At 35.8% G+C, this 27,600-nt stretch overlaps 2 protein-coding genes across 3 annotated transcripts; one reads left to right on the top strand and one right to left on the bottom strand.

The window, feature by feature from the left end:
* The first annotated feature begins 517 nt into the window (after positions 1-517).
* On the top strand, positions 518-19,016 carry ERICH5 (glutamate rich 5). Of its 2 annotated transcripts, XR_012490939.1 has the most exons (4): positions 518-2,142; positions 2,539-2,652; positions 8,559-8,627; positions 18,736-19,016. XR_012490939.1 is itself a non-coding variant. In XM_074317084.1 (3 exons), exons 1-2 carry the CDS (start codon positions 1,218-1,220, stop codon positions 2,646-2,648), a joined length of 1,035 nt encoding a protein of 344 aa, XP_074173185.1. In that variant the 5' UTR covers positions 519-1,217; the 3' UTR covers positions 2,649-2,652; positions 18,736-19,016. The 2 variants fall into 2 exon arrangements, 1 of the variants encoding a protein (XP_074173185.1); XM_074317084.1 differs by lacking the exon at positions 8,559-8,627 and having other exon boundaries at positions 519-2,142.
* RIDA (reactive intermediate imine deaminase A) lies at positions 13,777-27,600 on the bottom strand. Its single transcript, XM_074317085.1, has 6 exons — positions 27,424-27,600; positions 19,567-19,672; positions 17,502-17,556; positions 17,226-17,294; positions 15,420-15,475; positions 13,777-14,363 (listed from the first exon to the last, which is right to left on the bottom strand). The coding sequence occupies exons 1-6, from the start codon at positions 27,486-27,488 to the stop codon at positions 14,301-14,303; spliced, it is 414 nt and encodes a 137-aa protein (XP_074173186.1). The 5' UTR covers positions 27,489-27,600; the 3' UTR covers positions 13,777-14,300.

Here is a 27,600-nt window from a genome sequence, read left to right as displayed (position 1 = left end):
GTAATATATATATATATATATATATATATATATATACACACATATATATGTGTGAGTATATATGTGTATATATATATGTATATATATGTATATATATATATATATATATATATACACATATATATAAAATTGATAGCTGACTTATGGAGCACTTAATTGCACAGCACAGCTTGTGCTAATAAACACTTTATATGCATTATTTAATTTGATTAACCCAACTGTGACTGATGATTTTTTAACTTATATATCATAATTATTTTCTTATTTTAACATATGGTCTTTATAATCATCTTTTTTATGGTATAATAATATTGTATCCAGTGGAATATCTTTTCCCCCAATTTTCAGACTTTCAAGTTTTTTTCCAGTTTTTGCTGTTATAAAGAATCCTGGGATTATATACTTTTCTCCCAAGCATTTTCCTGACATTTATGCTTTTAGAATAAATTTCCAGAAGTAGGATCACTGAGTCAAATACTATAGACACGTTACCATGTTGACTTTTGCATTCACTGTTTAATGTGAGGTGATGCCTCATGCAACTCTGAGATAAGTAGAAGAGACAGATTCACTGTCATTTTACAGATGAGATCATGGGGAACTAACTTCCCAAGGTCACAGGGTTGGAGGGAGAGCCAGAATTAAAATTCATGTTTTCCAACTCTCTCTTGATTGCTCTTCCCACTGTGCTCCCCAAACGAAATGAAACTCAGGCTGAACTGTCCTTGTCACCTTTCTTCCCAGACATCTTAGTCTTTACCTAGTGGGGCTTCTCTGTCCTGGGGTCTCTTCCTTTCACTGAGGGCCATTCTGCTTTAGGAGGAAAATAAGACCATTCAAGCAGGGCCATACACGATGAAATCTTCTACTAAGTCTAAGAAGAGAGGGAGGGACAGGGAAAAGAACACGACAAAACAAAATGTACTAAATTAGAGTATGGGACAGGAGCCAGGAGAAGATGCATAAGGGGCAAACAGGAAAACAAAATTGTGATTTTGGAGGACCTTAATGTTTAAGATGAGCTGTTTAAGATGAGTTGAAGACAGTAAAGAGAGTTGAATTAGGGAGTTTAGGGTTATGGTATGGTCTTTCTGTACTCAACTGTACCCAGGGCTGTCTCGAACTGTGAAATCTACTTCTTCATAGCAACATGCTTTCTCAAGATAGAAACTAAACAATAATGTGTATTTTCTTTTATTTATTTATTTTTCAAATGAATGAATGATGGAAAAGTAATTTCAAATATATTTTTTCCAACCACAGAAGAAAATGAGTCCTACTTTGCCCAACCCAAACCATGTACACTGGGAAGAGAATCTACTGTTTCTGGCAAGATACAAAAGGAAAGAATTCCTCCATTAGAGAAGCTCAAGATTTCAGTGGTGTCTACAGCTAATGGTGTTAAATCCCTCCATGAACAGCCGCTGGCAAAGGATGCTGCAGACCCTCCAGGATCTATGGAGAAGACTCAGCCTCTAGAAGGACTCAAGGAGTCTGGACCGCCTGAGCCAGGTGGCAAAGATGATACTCTAGGAGCAGAAGAAAAGAAGAAACATGTGGAAGCAGTGACAGAGGATCAGCCTTTAGGAGGAAATACAGAGACTGAACCTTTAGGAACAGAAGCCAAGCATCAGCCTTTGAGGACAGCAGGAGAGAGGGACTCTCCTGGAGTAGTGGGAGGTACTGAGAACCCACAAACTGGCCGAGAGATGAAACCTTTAGGAATAGCTGAAAATATTCCACCACGGGAAGCAGGCAGAGAGCCACAACCTCAAGAAGCAATGGGAAAGGATGAACAACCCCAACTCCCAGAAACTGTTCTTAAGGAGACTGAATCTCCAGAAATATTGGAAGGAAGTCAGCTTGTGGAAACAGCGAAAGAGCAGCAACTTCAAGAAACAATGGGAAGAGATGAGCAGCCCCAACTTCTAGAAACAATTCCCAAAGAAAATGGATCTCCAGAAATCTTGGAAGGAAGTCAGCTTGTGGAAACAACTCCCGAAGGTCCAGGAAACATGGAGCAGGTTCCACGTGAAGGAACAGTTGGTAGCACGGAGCATCCAGCAGGAATTCTAGAAACAGGGACAAATGTGGAAATGGTCAGGAAAACTCACAGTAACAAAGAGGACCAAAAAACTGAAGGTAAAGTTATGTTGTTAAAGATTCAGGGTGTTTAGATGTGCTCCATACGAGAGAATCTCTGGGGGTGGGGACGGCTGATACACAGCCATTGAAGTCTGCATTTCAGGTAGTTGAAGGTCATTCTGGTAAATTTTAGCTTCACATTACAGTATAATTAAATGAAGCATTTATCCATCTGTTTCTTAACTCTGGCACTTACTAATGCAGCAGCTTTTGAGTGCCTTATCATTCAGAAGATCTGAGAGAACCAGCGTGATCACTTTTGGACACCACCAGAGAAATTTATTGTTTAGGCCTAAAGGTTAAGAACTGTTCCTATTGGAAACCAGCTATGGGGTACTTTATTGTGAATGCTAAATGAGCGTCTCTTAGTATCTCCTTTGGTTACTTTTCCAGGTGAGACAGGAGAAACAATTGAAACAGAGATGGAGAATGCGAAAGTTAGTGAAGGAGCTGAAACAAAAGGAGAAACAGGAGAAGCTGTGGATCTTTCGGCAGCCACATAGATAGGTATGGTGATAGAAGGGTGAACAGACACAGCGTGTTATAATAGAAAATACAGAAAAATGTAGTGAAGCTTGCAGTTACAGATCTTATCTTTTAATATCCATATGTTTCTTACAAGAAGTGTCATTACCATCTTCTTGATTACATTGTTCCATAAAACTGCCAAGCTATACACAGGTTTCTTAGCTACTTAGAATAGTTATACATTTAAAACTACAATAGCCAGAGCCAATAACAACTAGCGTATATGATCATTTAAGAGTGTGAGGGTATTTTCTTCATTGTGAAAATGGGTCCATTCAGTATAGAAAATGAGACCCTAAAATTAAAGTATAAACCTTTAGGTATAGTGGCTGGAGAAGAGAGTTAGCAAATTTTAGGGAGCTCAGTGTAATAAAATGACACAGTTATAATTATGGAGGAATAAGAATGAACAACAAAATGGGGCAAACTATACCTAGTATGTCTTTCCTACCACAGAATTTAAAGCTGGTAGAAACTTAGAAAGTATCATCTAATAACCTTCTCACCTTAAGTCTGTCTACAACCATAGAGCCTTATTTATCATGGAATGTTAAATATGTTAACAAAATCCTTGTCAAAGGAATCCAGACTGGTGCTGTTGCAAGATTAGGCATTTTCACAATGAAAGGCTACACTTTGTCCGTGGGCCATTTTGAATCAGCTGTTGATTTTACACTTATGTGAGGTGTTTCAATTGGTGTTATTCCTTTAACTGACATTAAAGGTATTTTAAATTAATTGACTTTTAAATGTATTTCAAAGGCAATCAACAGCAAGAATTAAAACCTAGGTTTCCTGCCTCTTTGGAATTCTTCCTTGGACCCAATTCTTTTTTATTTTATTTTATTTTTTTAAAGATTTTGTTGGGGAAGGGGAACAGGACTTTATTGGGGAACAGTGTGTACTTCCGGGACTTTTTCCAAGTCAAGTTGTTGTCCTCTCAATATTAGTTGTGGAGGGCGCAGCTCAGCTCCAGGTCCAGTTGCCATTGTTAGTTGCAGGGGGGCGCACAGCCCACCATCCCTTGTGGGAGTTGAACCGGCAACCTTGTGGTTGAGAGTCCACACTCTAACCAACTGAGCCATGTGGCCATGTGGGAGCTGAAAGGCAGCTCATTGACTTCATTCTAGTTGTGGAGGGTGCAGCTTGTTCGCCCATGTGGGAATCGAACTGGCAGCCCCGATGCCCAGAGCTCATGCTCTAACCAACTGAGCCACCCATCCACCCCCCAATTCTTTTTCAGATTTCTGTGATTTAATATTAGGCTTTAGAGATGGAAAGGCGCTAAGAGATCAAGATTTAAAAAACATTTATAAATTTCATTAATGTTAAATGATGCACCATAATAGAAACTCACTTTCCAAGAATTCTTCTAAATTTGCCAAGGAATTTTGGTAAATGATTACATGTGAATCATAATAATAGCAATCTTTCCACCATTCAGTGCCTTGTGTTTATGAATATCGGGATAGAATTACATTCTGGGAACATTTTGTTTATCTTATTTGTAAATATATATTTTAAGATTATTTTTCAGATGACTTAACTAGACTCTTTTACTTTAGCTTCTATATTAAAATGACTACAAACATGTAATTCATTTTAATATAGTATACAGGGAAGAATTATCTTTATTCTGATTATAATAGTAGTTTATGTTTCTGACTTTAAAGAGTTGAGGTAGACAACAAGAGGAGTTACTTGAGTAGATGACATCATTCTTTCTGATAAGTAAAGAAGCTGGATTGTGATTCTATTGAGAGCGAGGACTGTTTTATGTATCTTTGAGTTCAGGAATTTAGCTCCTTTAATAGACCATGACAGGTGCTTGATAAATATTTGTTGAATCAATACATGAATAATAAATATCAAGGGTTCCCATTTATGTTTCATTAATAAATAATATATTTAAAATATGAATTTGTGTAACAGCAGCATTTTCCTGTGAAGGCTTCTCAAGCTCAGTAACAAGCTGTATATTTGGTGTAGTTTCAAAAACAGCAGTATTTTTAGGTCAGAAAGTTATATAAATCAAGGTACATTTTGTAAGTCAAAGGTGTTTTTCCTGACCAACGGTGTTTTTATATAGTTATCTAGTAAGTAGCAAATGTCAGAGCTTAGTGTAAAATATGAAAGATCACCTTAAAAACTGGAAATATGTTTTTGTCAAGTATCGACATAGTAGGATTAAGTTACTTAATAGGCATAAAGGTTCATTCTCTATTGTGTGGATTTTTTTCAATATTTAACATACAGTGAACAGATCTATTCAGAACTCATTCTTGAAAGAACTCTTTCTCAAAAACATTATAAAGTTGTAATGTAAAAGTTTTCAAGTTTTTATTAATCCCATTATTTTCCATTAATGACTAAAATCATTCTCGGAAAATTTTGGAAATTTGTATAAATTTCTGGTACTTTCTATACTTTTGTCTTTGGCCTTTAATATGATTACTAAGATCTTTTTAGAAATTGTTCTTATTCTTTTAAATATACTAAGTTTTTTATTCAAAACATAGAAAATTGAAATGTTCTATCATATTTGAATATTCCAAAATTGAAATATAACATCTAAATAATCTGTTAATTTTTTAAAGCAAGATTAAAATAATAAATGTCTGTAGTAAAACTCAAATCACTAAGCTATCCTTTCCTGCATTAAATTGTTTTTCTATTGCCTAAGATGATAGCATAGCAGAGTGCATTGTAATCCTAAATCCCCTGACTCAGAGGAGTTCATCAGTTTTGCCCTAGATTGAAAACGCACAGGATGGAGAAAAGTCTTGAGCTGTTCATAATGAATCAGTAGAAAAACTACCATCAAGGCTAGATTTTCCAGTCCTGGGGTGCCGTATAGCCACTTTGCAGCCAAATTTGTGTTCTACTAAGATAATTTCAGTATTTTCTATATCTGACTGGGAGGAAATGGTGAACAAATGAATGCTTTACTAGCTAGCATCCCCATTAGGGCAGAATGTTTACCAGCAGAGGGTGCCACTGCAAATCTAGGAAATCCCCAGTCTAGACTCCAAAACTCTTGGCTGGAAGTGCTCTGTATCCAGCCTCCCGAGGGACCCGAAGGGTAGGAGTGTGTGGTCGGCCTGTGACCTTATTGCTTTTTCCATTTAGACTTTGTACTAAGAGCTTCTAATGTAGCTATTATAATAGCCTTTGAGTAGGTAAAACACCCACACTACTCTTAACAAATGCTTTATTCCACACTTGGCCTTTAATTAAGAATGGCTTTTAAAGGAAAATGTTTTTTCCCCATTTAACTAATCAAAGAGTTTTGGAATGTCATGGTCAAATAACCCTAGTAAGGTTTATATATCTCTACTTTTTTGGAAAATGCAATAGCTTATTAGAGCATCTAACATTACAAGCATTTCATTTTTATAAAGATAATTTGGTGACTTAATTCTGAATTGCTTCATAAATGCCAGCTGTATGACCATTATAAAGCCATTCATGTAGACTGTACACATTTGTGAGGTAAAAGGAGAATGAGCCTCTTCTTTCTTTCCCCACATTAAGTAGCAAAGCATGGCTGTGTCGGGAAAGTTGAAGGCATATACTTACAAGATGTCATTTAATCTAAAACTTTTCAACTCCTCTCCTTTCCAGAGCTTATAAAGTTAGCAAATGTTTGGTTATAATCTCAAGGTTTTAATTGCAGAAACAGAATCACTGTAATTTCAGAACAGTTGACAGGTATGGAATTTCTCTTTTCAGTTCTTATTACTATCGACAAAAGTTAGGGAACTCCCTGGCATTACTAATTCATATAGAGTCAAATTGGAAGCCTTTAGCTTTATTTCAGAAATACCACACAGCAAATTTATTGGGCAATAGTTGAGAAATTGCAAGCTAACTACAACATCATTATTTTTGTACCTAATGAAAGAAGTCTCTAGACACCAAAACCAATCTTTAGTAACTATTGAAGGTGGAAGAAGGGCTGGTCCATATTCTATTAATCTAAATTACTCTTTCAGTTTAATAATGTGGTACTACCATGAATAAACACTACTCCTATGAACTACTGGGGACAGATCTGCAAGCCTTACCAGTTTCCATTGAAAGAGCTCTGAGAAACCACCTAGGGATACTAATTGGAGCTTGAAATCTGCCTTTTTTTTTTTTCCTTGAACAATATAGATCTCAAATTTTTCTTAATAAAACTGTAGCAAAACATCATTCATATTATCATATAAATTTATGCAAAACGTAATGTATATATTATGTCAAATTGACTTATGAGACCCTGATTCCAAACACTTTAAAAAAAATTATTCAATGACAAGAGAAAAGGCTTTCCATGGCAGCTGTACTGTTGTAGTGGCTTTGGGTTTGGAGTCAGCTTCAGCCCCAGAACCTGACAAGGACTTACAAGACCCAAAGGTGACTTTTCCAATCATCATCACACTCATAGCAATTCAGTGCGAGGAAAACTAATAGTTTATTTCAACTAGTAGTTATTTAGTGGATCAGTATGCAGTTGCTTCAAGTTTTCTGAATATTAGAGTTTTGTTAAAAAGCTTTTTGATAAAAATAGCACTACTTTTGTCTAAGTACTGGAATGTGACACAATGATTATTTAGGTAATAATTGCAAAGAAGGATTCCTTTATTAGTAAAACAGTTGTTTTTTCTTAATATAAAATGAATACATGCTCATGGTAGAAACTTCAGAAAATATAAGCTTTAAAAAATGACATCTAGGGGCAGCCAGATGGCTCAGTTGGTTAGTGCGCAAGCTCAGGACAACAGGGTGCAGGTTCAATTCCCGCATAGGATGGTGGGCTGCACCACCTGCAACTAAAGATTGAAAACAGTGACTGGACTTGGAGCTGAGCTGCACCCTCCACAACTAGACTGAAGGACGACTTGGAGCTGATGGGCCCTGGAGAAGCACACTGTTCCCCAATATTCCCCAATAAAAAAAAAATTAAAAAAAAGATGAAATCTAAATGTAACACATAATTCAATCAGTCAAAATCATTTTGATGTATATGTAGGATTATTATTATTTTTAGTGTTGCAATAACATGTTAGTCAAAGCACAACTGTTAATAGAACTTTGTCTATTGAACTTCTGAGAATAGAATCACACTTCTGGATTTTCCTCATTGGGATCTATTTGATTTAATAGATTAAATAGAATGTTCCAATTATACTTGCTATATTAGTAAATGTTGATTAATGCTATAGAGAGAGCAACTATGCCCAAGTATATTAGCACTTAGCTGACCACAATTTATGATAAGTAATTTTTTATTGTTTTTGGAAAAAACACTGGAAGTAAATATTTTATTTTGAATTATTTTTACTTTCTAATTGCTGACCAAATGTTAGAGAAAAGATTGTAAGCTCTTTAGAGGGCAGCAAAAGTGCCTTACAGGGCCTGGTACCAATTTGGCACTCTGTATTTGTTGATGACAAATGCGGCTCTTTATTCTTATATAATCATGACTATTTCCTCAGAATTGAATATAATTGGCTGTAGGGAAAAATATGGACAACACTTTTATAAAATTATTTTGTACTGCTTGTTCAATATTTACAATTTTGATTAAATAAATACATTGTTAGAAATAATAAGTGTTTGAAATAATTGTTTGAAAGGTTTTCTTGGTATATTTTTACCTGAATTTTATTATAAAACTACTTTTGACTGAGCTTAGTGTCTTTCAGGAAAAAAAAAGTGTTCTTTAAATTACACACTATCAAAGGTAAGGAATATGACAACAGCAGGGAAATATAGGTGACTCTTTTTAGATATCTCATGATCATTTATTTAATAACGTACTTCAAAGAGATTGCTATTTGTGTATGTTTGAAAGGCTAACATGCAGTGTGTTCCTTTTTACATTTAACAAAATCTAGTGATTCTCCTTCAGTGTGGAAAGAAGACTCAAAATCCAAACCCAGCTACTAACGAGTCAGCTAACTTGGGTATGAGCATTTTATTTCCAGCTCTTTAATTCTGAGGTTTGAATTTGAAGTCATGACCATGTATAGCTATGCCCCTCAGACGTAGCCTGGCCAGATTTCCTACAGTGATTGGTTTAGGAATGGGCCCCCTAACCTGAGCTGGACCAATCAGAGGCTTCTCTGAGACTCTTCTGCCGGAGATATCAGGAGCTGATGTCTTCTGCTGGGGTTAGTACCCTGGCAGTCTGTGTGTCTGGGCCTGCAGCGTCTTCCCCTGAGAGACAGATGGTACCATGAGATTTCTGGAGCATGCATGCCTAAAGCCAGCTGTACCCTGGGATTCTGTAACATGAGCTTATGAACTTTTTTACCCCCGCTTATGCTAGTTTGGGTTGGGTTTCTGTCATTTACAAATAAAAGAGTCTTAATAATAAAAATAGAAAGAGATGTCATAAATGAGCTGGAGAAAATAATAAATATTAAAGCAGAAATTAATGATCAAGAAAACAAAAATGTAATAGAAAGGATCAACAAAGCCAAAAAGTAAGATAAATAAAACTGATAAATTTCTGGGCAAGGCTGATAAAAAAAAAAAAAAAAAACAGAAGCCCAAATAAACTATTAGATGAAAAGGGTGCACTTGAATGTAGATACAAGAAATTAAAAATATGCTTACAAATGTGAAAATTTAGATGAAGTGAACAAATGCTACAACAACGTAAATGACCAAAACTGACTGAACAAACAGCTAGAAAATATGAATGTTCCTGTTACCATGAAAGAAATTGAATCAGTAGTTTAAAATTTCTTCCCAAAGAAAACACTAAGCCCAGTTTTATAGGTAAATTCTATCAAACATTCAAGGATAGATATTTACAACAATAAACCCTTTTATAGAAAAGCCAGTCTCACAGATGAACATAAGTGTAAAGATCCTAAAGAAAATATACACTCTGAATTTGAGTGTATAAAACATACACATTATAAATATATGTGTGTATATGTAAATACATATATTGACCAAATTGAATTTATTTTAGGAATAAGAGGTTGGTTCTACATTATAGAAAAGTAATGAGGTATATTTTACCATATTAGCAAATTGAATGAGAAAAATCATATGATCTCATAAATGCAGAAAAAATTCAATTTCAACAACAATTCTAAATTCCAATGTCACCTCAGTGAGACCTTCCCTTCTCACTGACTTTATTAAATTTGTAATCCCTAATACTCTCCAACTCCCCTTGCTTTACTTTTTCCCATAGCTATGTTGTGTTAAAAAATCTAACATAATTTTTCATGTCTTTTTAAAACCTTTTTAAAAATTGTGGTTAAAATATACACAACAAAATTTACCATTTTAACTATTTTCAGTGTACAATTCAGTGGCATTAAATACATTCACAATGCTGTGCGATCATCACCATTATTTCCAAAACTCTTTCATCACTCCCAACAAACTGTACCAATTAAGCAATATGTCCCATTGCCCTAGTTACTGCTCATCTAGTTTCTGTCATTATGAGTTTGCCTAATATATAATTTACTTGCTTTGTTTATTGTCAGTTCATTAGAAGTTAAGTTCCCTGAGGGTAAGAAATTTTGGCTGTTTATTGCAGAATTCACAGCACTCATGACAATTTCTGGTTTATTAAATATTTGCGGAAAGAGAAAAGAAGGGAGGAAGGCCGGAAGGAAGGAAGGGAGGGAGGAAGAAAGGAAAAAAAAGGAAAAAGGAAGGACTTTGAGCAAAGTAAGGCTAGAAAGAAACTTTCTTGATCTAATAAAAGGAATATATAAAAACCTATAGCAAGCATTGTACTCAATGGCGAAATGTTAAAGACAGTCCTCAATGGCTAAAAACACAATGTATTTCATTTTTGTTTTACTTCAGAAACTTGTAAAGGTAAACAATATTTTGTTTAATGATTCAAACATATATGATAAAGGAAACAATAAATGCAAAATTAAGGACATTGGTTTCATCTGAGATGGGAGGGAAGGGGACAGATTGGAGCTCACATCTGGTCTTCTACAGCAATAACAATGTTGTTTTTAAACTGTGGTGGAAATGTGGGTGGTTAACATTTTTTTTGTATCTACTCAGTATTAAAAAAATGTTTAAAAAAATTTAAACCATAATACTGACTGAAAAAAAGCAAGTCAGACGAATTATATTCAGTATGGTTTTTTTAAACATAAAATTCAAAATCAGGCAAAATTAAATGACCATTTGTATGCATAACTTCTAGGTGGCAAAACTATTAAGAAAAGCAAGAATGATTAACATAAAATTTAGGACTGCAGTTACCTTTGGGGAAAGTGAGGCAAACAGCACTGAGAATGGCTTGTTGGGCTTTGAAAGTATTGGTGAGGTTTCTTTCTTAAGCAATTTGCAGGTGTCAATTTTATTATTCTCTACACTATGCATATATTTGATACAATTTCTTTGATAAGTATGAAATAATTAATAAATTGGTTTTGATGGACAACAAGTTCAGTTGTTAACCTAGATAAATTTTATCACTTGTCAACATTTTTCTTAGCATTGTTTTTTTGGGGAAGTGTTTGTCACTTGCTGATTTTCCTGTCTTTATATTTTTAGGATGTACCTCTGGAGCTAACTATGTGCCTAGGAACTAACTATGAGCAACATTTTTTAACGGAAAGAGGAAACCTTTCAGTTAACACTCTTCCACAGACTGCATTACTACAGTCCTTAAAAAAAAATTTGAGTATTTTTATGTACAGAGTACCCATATATTCTCTTCCTCTCCAAGCCGCAGTTTCCCCAGTTATTTACACATTGTTATTTAATTACTTTTTAGTTCACACTTAGGGTTCACTCTTTGTGTTATGGTTTTGACAAATGCATAACACGTATCCACCATTACAGTAACAAACAGAATAGTTTCATGGCCCTAAAACTCTCTTGTGCTCCACGCCTTCAGCCCTCCCCTACCACACCCAAACCCTGGGCAACCATTAATCATTATTCTGTCTCCATAGTTTGCCTTTTGCAGGTCATGTAGTTGGGATCATGCCTTTTCAGATGGACTTCTTTCACTTAGCAACATGCACTTAAGGTTCCTCCAAGTCTTTTAGTGGTTCGAGGCTTATTCGTTTTATTGTCAAATAATAGAAAGCCTTCGATCATCATCCTCGCTGTGTGCCAGGCGTTATTCTAAATGCTTTATACATATTAATTTATTTAATCCTTACAACAATTTTATAAGGGAGGTACTAATAATATCCCCATTTTATAGATGAAACAGAGGAGACATTTTATAGAACACAACACAGAGCTTAAATAAGTTGCCCAAAGTGGTGGAATAGGACTTGAACTCAAGTACTTTGGTTCGAGTCCATGCCCTCAACAACTATATTATACTGCTTCATATAAAAAATGTCTACTTTGTATCACCTGATCTTGTTTATGAATTCAGTGCCATACTCCCCAACTCTACCTACTTGAAGAGACCTCATATTTAATCTTTTGTTAATAAATTTTCTTATCTAAATAGCAGAAATTTTCCAACCTAGCCCATTATTCCATATGGTGATTAATAATGATTAAATACTGCTGAAAAGTGACAGCTTTTTGAACCTCTGCTATGTACTAGACACACTAAGTACTTCTCATACGTATCATCTTAATTTTTATGACAGCCATTTGAGGAGCAATTATCTCTCAGGAAACTGAAGCTTAAAGAGGTTAAATAACTAGCTAAAGGTCACAGAGCTCAGTTATAGATCTGGGCATAGAATGCCATTGGTATTACTCCAAAGTGTGCTCTTAAAACTGCAGTTCTTAATTGCTTCTAATATCTTTTGGTTGACTGAGCTTTTCAAATTAGAATGACATTTCTGAAATAACCTTAAAAAATATGTATACGTAAGGATGTTATCTGTATGTGTATGCTTAAGAAATTATGGCAATATTGCTGTAATGTATAATAGACATGTGTCCTATAATGACATTTTGGTCAATGCTGTGGTCCCTTGAGACTTTACTGTAGCTGAAAAATTCCTATCACCACAGCTGTTGTAAGGTCACAGAGCAACACATTACTCACGTGTTTGTGGGGATGCTGGTGTAAGCACACCTACTGCACTGCCAGGCATATATTAGGTTGGTGCAAAAGTAATTGTGGTTTCCACAATTTTTTTTTTTTTAACCTTTTAAACTGCAATTACTTTTGCACCAACCTAATAGAAGTATAGCACAATTATGTACAGTACATAATATTTGACATAATAAATGTTCCTGGTTTATGTATTTATTATACTATACTTTCTCATCATTATTTTAGAGTGTGTTCTTTCTACTTATAAAGTTTGCTGTAAAACAGTGTGCCGTGTCACACTGGCAGCAGCCTCATACATCTTGTTTACCGAGCCTCTTGATTGCATCATTTTCTCTTATGCTGGATTTAATCTCATGTTGCACATGCGGTACTGGCCTGTAGCCTAAGAGCAATAGGCTATACCATCTAGCCTAGATGTGTGGTAAGCTAGACCAGGTAGGCTTGTGTGAGTGTACTCTATGATGTTTGCTCAACGACAAAATCGCCTAACGATGATTTTCTCAGAACGTATCTCCGCTGGCACATGACTGTAACTTTGAAAACAACAAATTGTTTGGAGAAATGGTTAAATTACCTAAGGTATAACCACACAAAAGAACACTGCTACGTTTTCAAAAATGGGTAGATCTATATGTATTTCTATGGAAGATCTTTAAGACAGAAGACAGTATCTGTAGAATAATATATAAAGTTTCTTTTATATAAACAAACCAAAACCAAGCTAGATGATCAAATACATAATGAATAGAAAACCATCTGCTGGTTACATTCAAAACTCTTAGCAGTGGCTCTCTTTGGAGAGGTAAGTGGAATGGACAGTGATGGAGACTTTTATTTTTTAATCCATATAATTTCGTACTGGAATTTATTCTACATCATGGAGGTATTCATGTAGCAGTTGTCCAAAAATGTTAAAAGACTTTAAAGAACAAACACAAAATGGTTACACGTAGTCTCATTACAACAGTGTAAAAATGTACAAAGTCAGAAATAAGCTTTGAAAAAAAAGCATGGTCCCCCCAATCCTTGATTAGGTAATGTGTTCTAATGTATAAATAAGTGAACAGAATCACACCAAGGAAAATTTGCATGTCTATTTTATTTCCGTTAGAAAAATATTAGCTAAATAAAATTTTGGTCCATTTTTTTTTTTCCTTTACCTCTACCATTCAAACTTAAATCTTTAATTTTATTCAAGTAAAAGCGGAATCATATATCTGACATGAGAACTAAATATTCGCACCATTAAATTAATAGGATTTAACTGAATTAGGTGTATTCTTTATTATTTCTCAGGAATAGTAACTCATCTTTCCTGCATATTATTTCCCTTTACTTTTATTTATTTGAGTAACTGTGCAATGCAAAGGTGTCTCTTTTCTCACATCCAGTAATGTGAGTGTGCATAAATGTACTTTATAATATCAGTAACTAGATCCATTATCTAATCTTTAATTCATATTCAATTCCCCTTATTATATGGTATTTCCATAATATTTCAAATATTTTTGTCAGTCTGACAGTTTCCAACATTGATTATAAAAGTTAAGATGTTAATTTAAAAACATTATTAATTTTCCAGACTAAATAACACCAGGTTCCCTTAGAGTGATGCTGTTGTCAGAGGGCCTTGTACAGCTACTGCTTCAATCTCAATGCGGCCTCCCTGTAAGGAAAATAATGAAACAGTGTTTAGATCATTTTTTACAAATTAAGAGAGGTCCATACTATGTTTCCCCGATTCCCCGAAAGTAGGACCCAGCTGGACAATCAGCTCTAATGAGTCTTTTGGAGCAAAAATTAATATAAGACCAGGTATTACATTATTATTATATATATATATTATATTACATTATATTACATTACACTACACTACACTACACTACACTATACTATATTATACCCGGTCTTATATTATAGTAAAATAAGACTGGGTCTTATATTAATTTTTGCTCCAAAAGACGCATTAGAGCTGATTATCGGCTAGGTCTTATTTTCGGGGAAACACAGTAATACCTACTAAAAACATACAACTAACAGGAATACAGCATTTTTTAACATTAAACTTTGCAAAGAAAGAAAGAAGAGGGAAACATTTACTAAGAACCTATGATAGGCCAGGTTACAGTGCTGATCATGTTCGTACACATTAGTTCATGCGACTCTCCCAGCAGCTCTATTAGACAGGTGTTCTCTTCTCAATTCAGAGATTGTTACATGGAAGCTCAGAAAGGTCATTTAACCTGTCCCACGGCACAAAGCTAAATGGCAGAGGTTCAAACGCACATCTTATGATCCCAAGTTCAGAGCTCCTAACACCTTAACAAGTTTGATGACACTGATCATTCTAAATAACAACCACTAAAAGCAATAAAAATACCACTTACAAACCTGGCTCACTTTACATAGTCTCTAAGTAACATAAATCAATATAGCTGCTATTTCACTTTTTCTCACAGTTTAAGTATTCTGTAATGTCCATGTGTGGCCTTAATTTTTAATTTTCTGAAATTTTAAGGCGTATTTAAAAATTTCGTAAGTTTTTTAATTTTTCCTTATGCATGTAATATTGGGTGTTTCCTTTTAGACTTTAAGTTCCTGGAAGTTAGGGACTATTTCTTTCTTTTTTAAAATTTCCTGCCACAGTGCTTAGTTAGTTAGAGTCAGAAAACAATGTAGAAATTTAAAATTGTGCTCATTAGTTATTTTAAAGTGTACTTACTTTAGGCAAAGCAGCAACCTGGTAAGCAGCTCTTGCAGGAAAATTACTCTTGAAATCTAAAATGAAAAGAATTTCATTTTAGTTTTCAGATAGTGTATTGTTACTCAGTACAGCATAATCAAGACTCTGGAAAGTGCTTCATAGATTTCTCAGTTCTTAGATATAAGCAACATTGAGAAAAAGAAGCTCACATTCATATTTGTTTGATAAAATATTTTGCCATATGACTCCTATGATATTTAATACTTTTAAAATGTATTAGCTTTCCGGGAAAAAATGAAAACACTCACATACAAGGTCTGACAATTAAGTCTGCGAACTAGTTGCAATGATGTTGCTAACCTTTTTTGATATCAGAGGGATTATTCATTATGAATTTGTACCAACTGGACAAACAGTTAACCGAGTTTACTATTTGGAAATGCTGAAAAGGCTGCGTGAAAAAGCTAGATGACCTGAACTTTTCACCAACAATTCATGGCTCTTGCATCACAATACACAACACTGTAAACAAATAACTGCATTGCAACACCCTCCTTACTCACCTGATCTGGCCCCCAATGACTTCTTTCTTTATCCGAAGATAAAGGAAATATAGAAAGGAAGACATTTTGATGCTATTCAGGACATCAAGAGTAATACGACAGCACTGATGGCCATTCCAGAAAAAGAGTTCCAAAATTTCTTTGAAGGGTGGACTAGGCACTGGCTTCATTGCATAGCTTCCCAAGGGGAGTATTTGAAGGTGACCGTAGTGATATTCAGCAATGAGGTATATAGTACTTTTTCCAGGATGAGTTCGCGAACTTAATTGTCCAACCTCGTACTCTGATACTTTGATTTTGTTTGATATGAATGGGGTTTTGTTTTTAAAGTGATAGTTATAAAAGTTATCGAAATAGGGAACAACTGTCCATCCCCAGAAATTTTGACAGGTGATTACACTGCTAACTTTGGTTTACTCTAGCCCTTTCTTCAGGACAGAATAAGTAATGATGCTTTGTCCATGTTACACCTTTGTCTCATCTCACCAGTTGGTAGGGACACCCATTTTCCCCACTAAGACAACAATGTTAATAAGTATAGATAACAATTTACTGAGTACTTACAACACGCCAACATCTGTTCTAATGTGTTTACATGTTGTATTAACTCATTTAAGCATTCCAACAACCCTATGAGGTTTCATCCCCATTTTGCATATGAGGAAACCAAGGTATAAAAATGTGAAGTAACTAGCTAATGATTCTGAGAGACACTATAGAGATGGTTGCTAACCATGTCACAGCAATAATAAATATAATCTGTGTTTAAGAAAAAATTATTAGGAGGGCTTAAAAAGCCTGAGAAGGGTGTAACAGAATTAAGCTTTAGGAAAATGGATTTGTAGGGTATATTATTCTAAGGAATGCAATAGAAATATCTTGGATCTCTTTTGTGGGGGCACATGTATGTACCCAATCAGACTATTCATTTTTTTAGGACAGGGTCTGTGACCAACCATTTCTTTAGCATCTCCTATCACTCTTAATTCATAATGGACACACTTTAAGGTTAATAGATTCCTCTCTCTCTCTCTCTCTCTAAATTGGGGAATATTAGGGAATAGTGTGTTTTTCCAGGACCTATCAGCTCCAGGTCAAGTCGTTGTTAATCTGGTTGTGGAGGGCGCAGCTCACTGGCCCATGTGGGGATCGAACCTGCGACCTGGTTGTTATGAGCACTGCGCTCTAACCAACTGAGCCAACCGGCCGCCCCAATTCATTTCTCTTTAATGAAAAATAGTAATAAAGCCAAATTACTTACACTGTTTGTAGATTTCATTGACAGTACCGAAGTCATTTATGTCAGCCAGCAAAACAGTTGTTTTTACCACTAGAAGATAAATACATTGTCATTAGGTTTAGCTATTTGGTCTGATTCAAAACATTACTTAGAAAACAGAATATGGTACTATGGCTCTCTTGATTAAAATGATACTGAAATTAAAACAACTTTAAAAGCAACAAAGATATGGCATGATATGTCAAAAAGACCAAAGAAACATCAAATAGAAATGTGATGTAATACCAAGTTGCTCACCATTAGTGAAGTCACAGCCTGCAGCTTTCAGAATTTCACCCATGTTTTTAAATGCCTGTGAACCAAGGCAAGAAAGGCCTGAGGACTGATGTTATATTAAAGCTTTAAGGCAATTAATCATATTTTACTAATACCTCCTTAAATAGTTTATGCTGAAGAAAAATTCTCCCTTTCTAGGAAATTCTACTCTTTCTAGGCCCTTCTAAATAAATCTAAAACAAATCAGGCTAGATCCATACAACTAAATTAATATTAAATTGTTACATGATAAAATAAAACCAAGATGCAGAATAACATGCACAATAAGTTACCGTGTGTGTGTGTGTGTGTGTGTGTGTGTGTGTGAACATTTATGCTGGTACAAGCATTGACTGTCTCTGGAAGGATGTATAAGAAACTAGAAACAGGACCGGCCCGGTGGCTTAGGTGGTTGGAGCACTGGAGCTCCTAACACGGAGGTCACTGGTTCGATTCCCACATGGGCCAGTGAGCTGCGCCCTCTGCAGCTAAAATTGTGAACAATGGCTCTCCCTGGAGCTGGGCAGCCGTGGGCTGCTGCGGGCAGCTGTGGGCTACTGAGTGCTGCCATGAGTGTCCAGCAGCCATCGTGAGCAGTCAGCAGCCCACAAGAGCTGCAAGCAGCAGACTGACGATCAGTGACCCAGCCGGAGGCAGGGGGTCGGCGGGGGGCAAGGCTCATAATATCAGCATGGGCCAGGGAGCTGTGTCTTACACAACTAGACTAAGAAACAACAGCTTGAACTGGGGTGGGGGATGGAGGCGGAAGAAGGTGGAAAAAAAAAAAGAAATTAGGAACAGTGGTTACTTCTGATGAAGGAAGCTGGAGTGAGGGGGGAATAAAGGTGGGAGACATCTTTTCACTGTCTATGCTTTTTTATAGCTTTTGAATTTTTTTGCCATACCCACATATTACCTATTTAATTATCTTTTTAAAAAACAAAAATATCATCAAATGATACATGACCAGTAAAGTGGAGAGGAAGAATGAATTGAAAAAATAAGTTAAGGGAAAGGTGAAAAACTGGTATTTTCTCTAACTCCAGAATGTGACATACATAATTTACAAATACATACTGTTTCTGAGAAAAAGGAAAAAAAAACCCTTTAAAGTCAAATATTGCTTTAAGGGAAAACACGTTTTAATGCTTGCTAGCTCATACTTATCCTCAAAGTGATACAGAGTTAGTAACCTCGGGAATTATTTCTGTTTCAGCTTAGTGGATATTGGCTGAGAACTTCACACATTCCAGCACTGAGGAAGAGACTTCAACCCAATCTTTTTACTCACAAAAGGAGACAGTGTCTCACCAAATTTCAAGCAGAATATTCCACTGAAGGAAAACCAAGAAGCAATTCACTTACAAGAATTACGTGTATTTATTTTAACTAGTTCCTTATGGATGGACATTTAGGTTGTTTTCTGTCTTTGGATATCACAAATGACTCAGTGAATGCATTAAATTATAAATTAATTCTACTTATTGGATTAGAATTGTATTTCCCATTCTTATTTAGAAAAACATACTGCATGTAATCTTTGACATTTCTCTCTTACTAACAAATGTTGACTTTTACTCTTATGGTGGTGGGGTTGTTTGTCAGGTCAGTGGCCTTGATAAGAAAATTTCCCAATCCACATGGAAGTGGCAAAATATCATCTGGTTTCAATAATTCAGGGTTTCCCCAGCCCAGATTTACTGAGATATAGCTGACATGTAACATTGTTTTAGGCATATAACATGATAATTTGATATATGTATATAATGTGGAAGGATTACCACAGTAAGTTTAGTCAACATTCAATAATTCAGGTTTAAAGTAAGTCACCTTGGAAGAAACAATCTTTTTTCTTTTTTTTGGCTGTTAAATGATTCATCAAATTTCCAACTATCTACTGACATAAAATTGTCTTAAATCAATCAGTAACTTGAAAAGTAACTTACCTAGCAATCTCTCTAAACCAAATCAGCCAAATGGATTCTTAATACTCCTCAATATTAGAAAGTAGTAGAGAAGGAAACTTCAAATATGGAAAATGACTTACTTGTTTAGCTTCCTCTGTTACCCCTCCTGGCACAAGTTGTCCACTTGAAGGGTCCATGCCTATCTGGCCTGAAATGTAAATGGTCCTGTCGACTAACACAGCTTGACTGCAATAAATGGAAATTGGTGTATATATAAAATATAAAATGTAAAATTCAATGCTAAAAGATTTCTTTGCTAGAACACAAAAAGCACAAACTGTAAAATAAAAAAATTGATAATTGGACTTCATTAAAATGAAAAACTTTTGCTTGTTGAAAAACATCTTTAGGAAAATGAAAACAAGTAACAGATTGGGGGGAAAATATGTGCAAAACATGTATCTTACAAAAGACTTGTATCTAGAATATATAAAGAACTTTAAAACTCAGTAATATAAAGACAACTTCCCAAAAATGAGCAAATGATTTGAACAGATACTTCACAAAAGAAGACTTATGCAGAGCTAAGGAGTGCTGCACATGAAAGATGCTCAACATTATTAGTCATTAGAGAAATGGAAAGCAAAAGCACAGTAAGATACCACGCCGCACAATAGGATAGCATTGATAACAACAAGCGTTGGTCAGGATGTGGGGCAACTGCAACCCTCATACACTGTCAGTGGGAATGCCAAACAGTACAGACAGTTTCGAAAATAATGTGGCAGTTTCTTATAAACTTAAAGATACACTTAACATACAACCCAGCAATTTCTTTCCTAGGCAACTACCCAGAAGAAAAGACTATGTGAATGTTAAGAACAGTATTACTCATGATCGTAAAGAGAAAAACAAAATAAAAAAACACCCACTGATAGATTCAACTAAAGCCTATATATTATTTGATTCCACTTACATGAAATTCTGGAAAAGACAAAAAGAATAGCAGCAGAAAGCTAAGTGACTGCCTGGAGCCAGGGGTAGGGGTGGTGATTGATCATAAATGGTACAAGGGAATTTCCGGGGGGTGATGGAAATGTTCCAAAACTTGATGTGGGGGGCGGCCAAATGGCTCAGTTGGTTAGAGCACGAGCTCTCAACAACAAGGCTGTCGGTTCAATTCCCGCATGGGATGGTGGGCTGCGCCCCCTGCAACTAGATTGAAAACAGCAACTGGACTTGGAGCTGAGCTGCACCCTTCACAACTAGATTGACGGACAACGACTTGGAGCTGATGGGCCCTGGAGAAACACACTGTTCCCTAATATTCCCCAATAAAATAAAAATAAATACATTTATTATTATTAATCAATAATTATTTTTTAAAAACTTGATATGGTATTAGATGTATGACTCTATACTTTTAACAAAATTCATGGAACTCTACATTTAAAATGGGTGAATTTTTTTAATTTTTTTATTTATTGGGGTGACAACTGTTAGTAAAATGACATAGATTTCAGGTGTACAATTCTGTATTACATCATCTATAAATCCCATTGTGTTCACCATCCAGTCAGTTCTCCTTCCATCACCATATATTTGATCCTCTTTACCCTCATCTCCCACCCCCCACCCCCCTTACCCTCTGGCAACCACTAAACTATTGTCTGTGTCTATGAGTTTTTGTTTCTCATTTGTTTGTCTTGTTCTTTTGTTGTTTATGGTTTATATACCACATATCAGTGAAATCACATGGTTCTCTGCTTTTTCTGTCTGACTTATTTAAAATGGGTGAATTTTATAAGTAACTTAAACCTCGATAAAGCTGTGAAACAAACTAAAAAGAGCAATGCCAGGAGCACTGTAAGGAAATAATTATTCTCAAACAAGATTAATAACTCCTTGTTGAACGGTCAATTAAGGATCCACCTGTGAGGGGACACTTCACTTCTGCAGTGCTTACTTTTGAAACTGGCTTTTTTTTGTAACGAGGATACTAAATTTCAGAATTAGAATAAACTCAAAGAAAGAAGAATAAGCTACGCTGAGATATGAAAAAAAGCCAAATAAATCAACTTCAAAAAAATGTGTTAGTTTCTGGATAAAGAAAGCTCCTCTGTTATTTATTTTTTAAATTGTGGAGACGCACACACACACACACACACACACACACAAAAATCACCATTTTAATCATTTTAGGAATATAATTCAGGGGCATTAAGTACCCCCATTTTTAAAATGTTGATAAAGAAACATTTATATTATTTTAAATTTAGAAGCACTACTTGTTTTTACCATTTAAAACAGGATATTCTCATTTCTAATCTTCTAGTTCCCTATGTTTTGTTTTCCAACATGCTCCACTTTCCTATCTTTTATTTCAGGTTTCCCCTGATTTTCCCAACCATATCTTTTTTCTTTATAATTTTAAATATAAAACTTATAAATTTTTCTTAAGTTTTTGAACAAGAGAACATTCACATGGTTCAAAAAATCCCGAAAATATACAAAAAAATCACAGTGAATACCCTCGTCTATCCTTACCCTCCATCTATTCAGTTCTGGGCCCCTATACATAGCCATTGCTCTTCTTTATATATTCTTCCAAAGATTCTTCGTGCATATATGAAGAACAGTGAATATAAACTTCTCCCCCCATTTACAAACACTCTTTTACACTTTGCTTTTTTCACTCAACAGCATATCATGATCTCTCCATAACTATACCTAGACTGCTTCCTCATTCTTGTAACAGTTGCATAGTATTTCTTTGTATGGATGTACTTTATTTAACTCGTTACCAGTGATTCCAATATTTTGCTACTGTAAACAAAACTACACTGAAAACCATCACACACACACACACACACACACACACCATTTTCCCTGAACAAGTAACTAAGACTTTCTTTCTTGCAAAGCCTAGGAGGTCCTCTGGTGGAGCCTTTCTTATCCCATGCACAGGATCTGGCCTCATATGACAGCTAGTTCTGTTCTAACCTATCTCCTAGGGTATGCCAGACTGTACACGCCGTGAAGGCAGGGGCAATGTCTTACTTACTGTGTCTCTAACTGTGTAGGGCCTAGATGATTCCTTGCACATAGTGGGCACACAATAACTTCTTGTTGATATTTTACTCTCTAACCATTTAGTAGCTTAACCATGTTTGGTTGTCAGTAAAGTATCTTTTTAGGAGGATCTACTGGTTTATAATGTGGGTTTTGAAAGACAAACAAATGAGAAACAAAAACTCATAGACACAGACAATAGTTTAGTGGTTACCAGAGGGTAAGGGGGGTGGGGGTGGGAGATGAGGGTAAGGGGGATCAAATATATGGTGATGGAAGGAGAACTGACTCTGGGTGGTGAACACACAATGGGATTTATAGATGATGTAATACAGAATTGTACACCTGAAATCTATGTAATTTTACTAACAATTGTCACCCCAATAAAAAGAAATGTGGGTTTTGGAGAGCTGAAGAGGGTAGATTTAAACTTGGTACTGTGTGTCCCCGAAAATAAGACCTAGTCGGACAATCAGCATAAATGTGTCTTTTGGAGCAAAAATTAACATAAGACCTGGTATTATATTGTATCATATTATATTGTTATTATATAAGACCGGGTCTTATGTTAATTTTTGCTCCAAAAGACACATTGGAGCTGATTGTCTGGCTAGGTCTTATTTTTGGGGAAACACAATATTAGGACTTAGAAAGTTTAGGAATTCTCCCTATCTGGCTTTCACCCTGGCCCACAAATTGATTAACTATTGAGTTTGTTAATATGTAAGCTTCTCTCAGGTTGAATAGTACCATCAGCTAACACTGTTTCTATTAACTGTCCTGTGTAGAATTAGGCTGTCCTCGGCCCTTTGCAAAGTACCTTTAACTCTCTCCATATCTGGAACATAGTTTAAGCCCTTATGCATTATCATTCATCAAAAACTTTATGACAGTAAGAAGGAATTCATTTATTCTCAGAAAATTAAAAACCCTCAAATAAAATATGAAAAAAAAAAAGTAAGGCCTGGACCTCTGAGACTATTGGAGCTATGTGAGTTCTCTCTTATAGATTAGCAGAGCTAGTTCACAAAAACAATGATAGTTGACCCTTCCTAGGCATAAGAATCCCATTATCCATAGACAATCATTAGGCTCTAGAACAGTTAGGTGTTCTACTCCCAAGTCAAAGGGTAATAATACTTTGAAAGCATCCTAGTAATAATTGTCACATCATAATCTGTGCCTGACATGGACTATCATTTCAAAATTTTATGACCATTCAGATGGTATGCAAACAAAATGGAAAGCAATGCAATAGCAATGTGATGTCGAAATCTCTCAAGGTTCTGTTGTGAAGTATTCCTGAAATGTGCTGAACTGATTAGCTAATTAGTGACAACACCCCATCCACCCCAATGCCAGGGACTGAAAGTTCAACACATTCGAATTTTTCCTGGAAAAGACCCAGAATTTTCAAAAAGTGCACTCACTACAAACTCCATGCACAAAATTTCATTTTCCAAATGGTTGTTAAAACACGTCCAATTAACTTTATCAGAACATAACTAGTTAGGTGAAGTGTGTTTTTTCTTCATAAAATATTGAAAATTAGCACCATTTCTAGTATCATCTTTGGATACAAAAAAAGCACCCGAGGCACAATGTCCTGGAAAGTCTCCACACAATGAAGCTGGCTGATGGCTTTCCTCTTGTCATACGGGCATATTCATGGAATGATTCCCTTCTTTTTTGCTTGCAGCTTTATAAAGATAGTTGACCCGCAGGTCAGTCAACCAGGGGTACTACTATCCTGCTTTCTTTCTTGAACAAAGTATATACTTGAGGAAGGTATATGCTCCAGGCTCTGTGATCACTTTGCTTCGTTAAGAATCACTTTTATTCTGAGGTAAAACTAATGGGTGATTGAGGGATAAGGATTAGGGCATCAGGAGAAAGAAGATTACTGATTTTTTCTTTTACTGTAATATCCCTTAACATCTTCTCCTCAAATTACTATCAGAATTCTCTTCTTAAAAGTGATCTGATCATGTCACTTTCTCTTCAAAAACATTTGATGGCTCCTCAGTGCATTCACAATAAAGTTTATACTCTTCAGTTTAGCGTTGGAAACCATCACAATTGAGACCTTGTAAGAGCTAATGTTTAGCAAGGGACAAAACAAAAATTCAAATTCAAAGTCTAACTCCTAACAAGTGTTTGCCAAAGTGTAGGTCACACACAAATACTGCATAACAGTAAGGAAATGATTTCCTTTCCATTCTCTTTCTTCATCTGAAAAATGGGGACTGTAATACTAGTAAATGCACATAAAGCACTGAGAACAGTGCCTACTGCTGAGTAAGCATCAATAAATGTTTGCAATTAAGAGTTCAATCCTCTGATTACATGGAGAAAACAAGTTAAAGAAACCTATCACTTTTAACCAAAAGAGAAAGGCTTTGGGTTTTGAGCCAACTGCAGTATCTAGCTAGAATTTAATAATATTTTTTATTCAATTGAGTTTATTTTTTACTGTTACCGTCTATTGGATTTTCTATTTAGAGTACTGTTGTAAAGTTCACTTTTTAAATTTGTAAAAGTGATCCATCACAAAATAAAGTGTTAAGTAAATTATAATATAGGTGGTACACAGATTTGGCAAATGAAAAAAAGAGTAAAAGTGCTACTTGGATGACTAAATGTTACTCCAGAAAATCTTTATGCCATGTGTTCTTCTAGCTCTGTACCTCAAGTCATTCCCTCTAATTAGAATGCCCTTCACTCCACAACTTCCTGTTGAAGTCCTGAACAAAGCACAGTTCAACCCTGAACAATGTGAGGGTTAGGGGAGCCCACCCCCTCCCAACTGCTGAGAATCCAACTTTTGACTCCCCCAGAACATAACTACAAATAGCCTACTGTTGACTGGAAGCCTTACCGACAGCATAAATGGTTAACACATTTTGTACATAGTATATATTATATACTGCATTCTTACAATAAGGTAAGCTAGCGAAAAAATGTTATTAATAAAATCATAAGGAAAATACATTTACAGTATTTATTGAAAAAAAGCCACATATAAATGGACCTGTGCAGTTCAACCCATGTTGTTGAAGGGTCAACTGTAATTTAAAAATCAAACTTTACAATAGTACTGTAAATGCAAATCCAACCTTCAAAACCCACCTCAAAGACTACCTCTCACTAGGAACCTTCCTAAATCTTCTGTCCCTCTGCCCAAAGTTAGCATCAAATTCTTTCTTTTCCTCTTTTGTCACCCCTCACCCAACCTCCATGTCCCCTCAGTCCCACTGCATTTTATTTCTAAGCCTACTATAGTTACTCATCCGCCACACATAAGTGTAGGTCTTGTTCAAATTAAGCTCTGTCACTTGCAGACTGTCTGACCTTGGACAAGTTCACTTTGAGCTTCAGTTTTCTTTTGTAAAGTGGGGATGGGACTTAGAGAAGTTGGTCTGTTATGGTGCTTGCTATGCCACATGCACTAAATTAAAATGTTTGTTTTTCGTTTCCCGATATGTGTGACTGTCTTTCACACTGGATTGATTCTTACACATTTTTATATCTCCTGCAGTGTTTGGCAAATAGTAGGTACTCAATACATGTCTGTCATAGTTCAAGTGTTCCAGTTGCAGAAATTTTCCAGCTGTGGTTAACAGTGAACATACTACAGACTATTTTAAAAAGGAAAATGGAAAAAAGGTTACAGGATATACTTTAGTGAAGTATTAAAAATAACAAAAGTAATATTAGGAAAAAAAGTCTCCAAGAATGCATATAAGATCCAGTAATTTTAAATGAGACATTTTTAAGAAAACAAAGTCTAAAAAAAAAAAAAAAAAAAAAGGAATTAACCTTTCAATTTAACAGTGCTTCTGTACACAAGATAGACTTCTGGCCAGTATACCTATTTTAACTAGAGCATGTCGGGCAATCTTAGAAAATGATCTTCCTTATGATTTGTATTTTATTTTAGTAGTGGGAAATAAACATGGGCAAATAATTCATAAACATCACAATGCATTTATATATGTGCTGTAAAAACCAGGGTCTTGGGTAGATGTGCAAGGTTTTGCTAAGCATTTCTGTGAAAAGAACTCACCTCTCCCCAGGGCACCCACATCTGTGGATAGGATTTACTCCTTTGAATTAAGACAGAATTAGACCAAACATTAGGCCAAGTGAAAGAGAAGTCAAGTCACAAAGGACCACATATTGTAGGATCCATTTACTGTACATTTAGAACAGGTAAATCCATAGAGACCAACAGTAGATTAGTGGTTGCCAGGAGCTGGGGGAAGAGAGTGACTGCTAATGGGTACTGGGTTTCTTTTTTGGGGTGATACAAGTTCTGAGATTACATACGGTGTTTCCCTGAAAATAAGACCTAGCAGGAAAATCACCTCGAGTGAGTCTTTTGGAGCAAAAATTAATACAAGACCGGGTCTTATATTATATTACATAATTATATTAATTTTTGCTCCAAAAGATGCATTAGAGCTGATTGTCTGGTTAGGTCTTATTTTGGGGGAAACACGGCAGTGGTGATGGCTGCACTACTCTATGAGTATAGTAAAAAAAAAATCACTGGATTGTACACTTTAAAGGGCTGAATTTTACAGGTATGTGAATTATATCTCAATAAAGCTGTTACAAAATAAATAAATAAATAACAGACCACGTCTAACCCCAGGAACTTTCTGGCTGACTGCGCTCCCCCGTGAGGCAGTCCACCTGGGTCGGGGCAAAGTCTCGGGGAGCGCAGGCTCCGTGTCTTAGTGGGGTTCCGGACCCACTGTGGGTCCATGGGTGCGTTGTCCCTTTCCCGAGTTACGTTTCCTCAAGTGTTAGATTAGGTGGGCCCAGGCCCACCCCAGCTCTGATCCGGAGGGTCACTCCCGTACACCTCACCCCACACCCGACACTCCTGGGGTCCGTCGCGCTCCCACAAGCCAAGTTACCTGTAGGGACCAATGGCCCCTGGGGCTTTCGTGGTGCTGATCACCTTTCTGATCAAGGATGACATAGCTAATCTTTTTCCTTTGAGGCCTCTTGGAGAGAACTATCCGGTACTCTACCCCTGCTCGCGACTACTGGACTATCCAGACCCCAGCAGTGCAACCAGAAACACGACGCCG

Source organism: Rhinolophus sinicus, linkage group LG12, assembly GCF_036562045.2.
Source record: "Rhinolophus sinicus isolate RSC01 linkage group LG12, ASM3656204v1, whole genome shotgun sequence".
NCBI lineage: Eukaryota > Metazoa > Chordata > Mammalia > Chiroptera > Rhinolophidae > Rhinolophus > Rhinolophus sinicus.
This window is presented reverse-complemented; position numbering and strand designations above follow the sequence as displayed.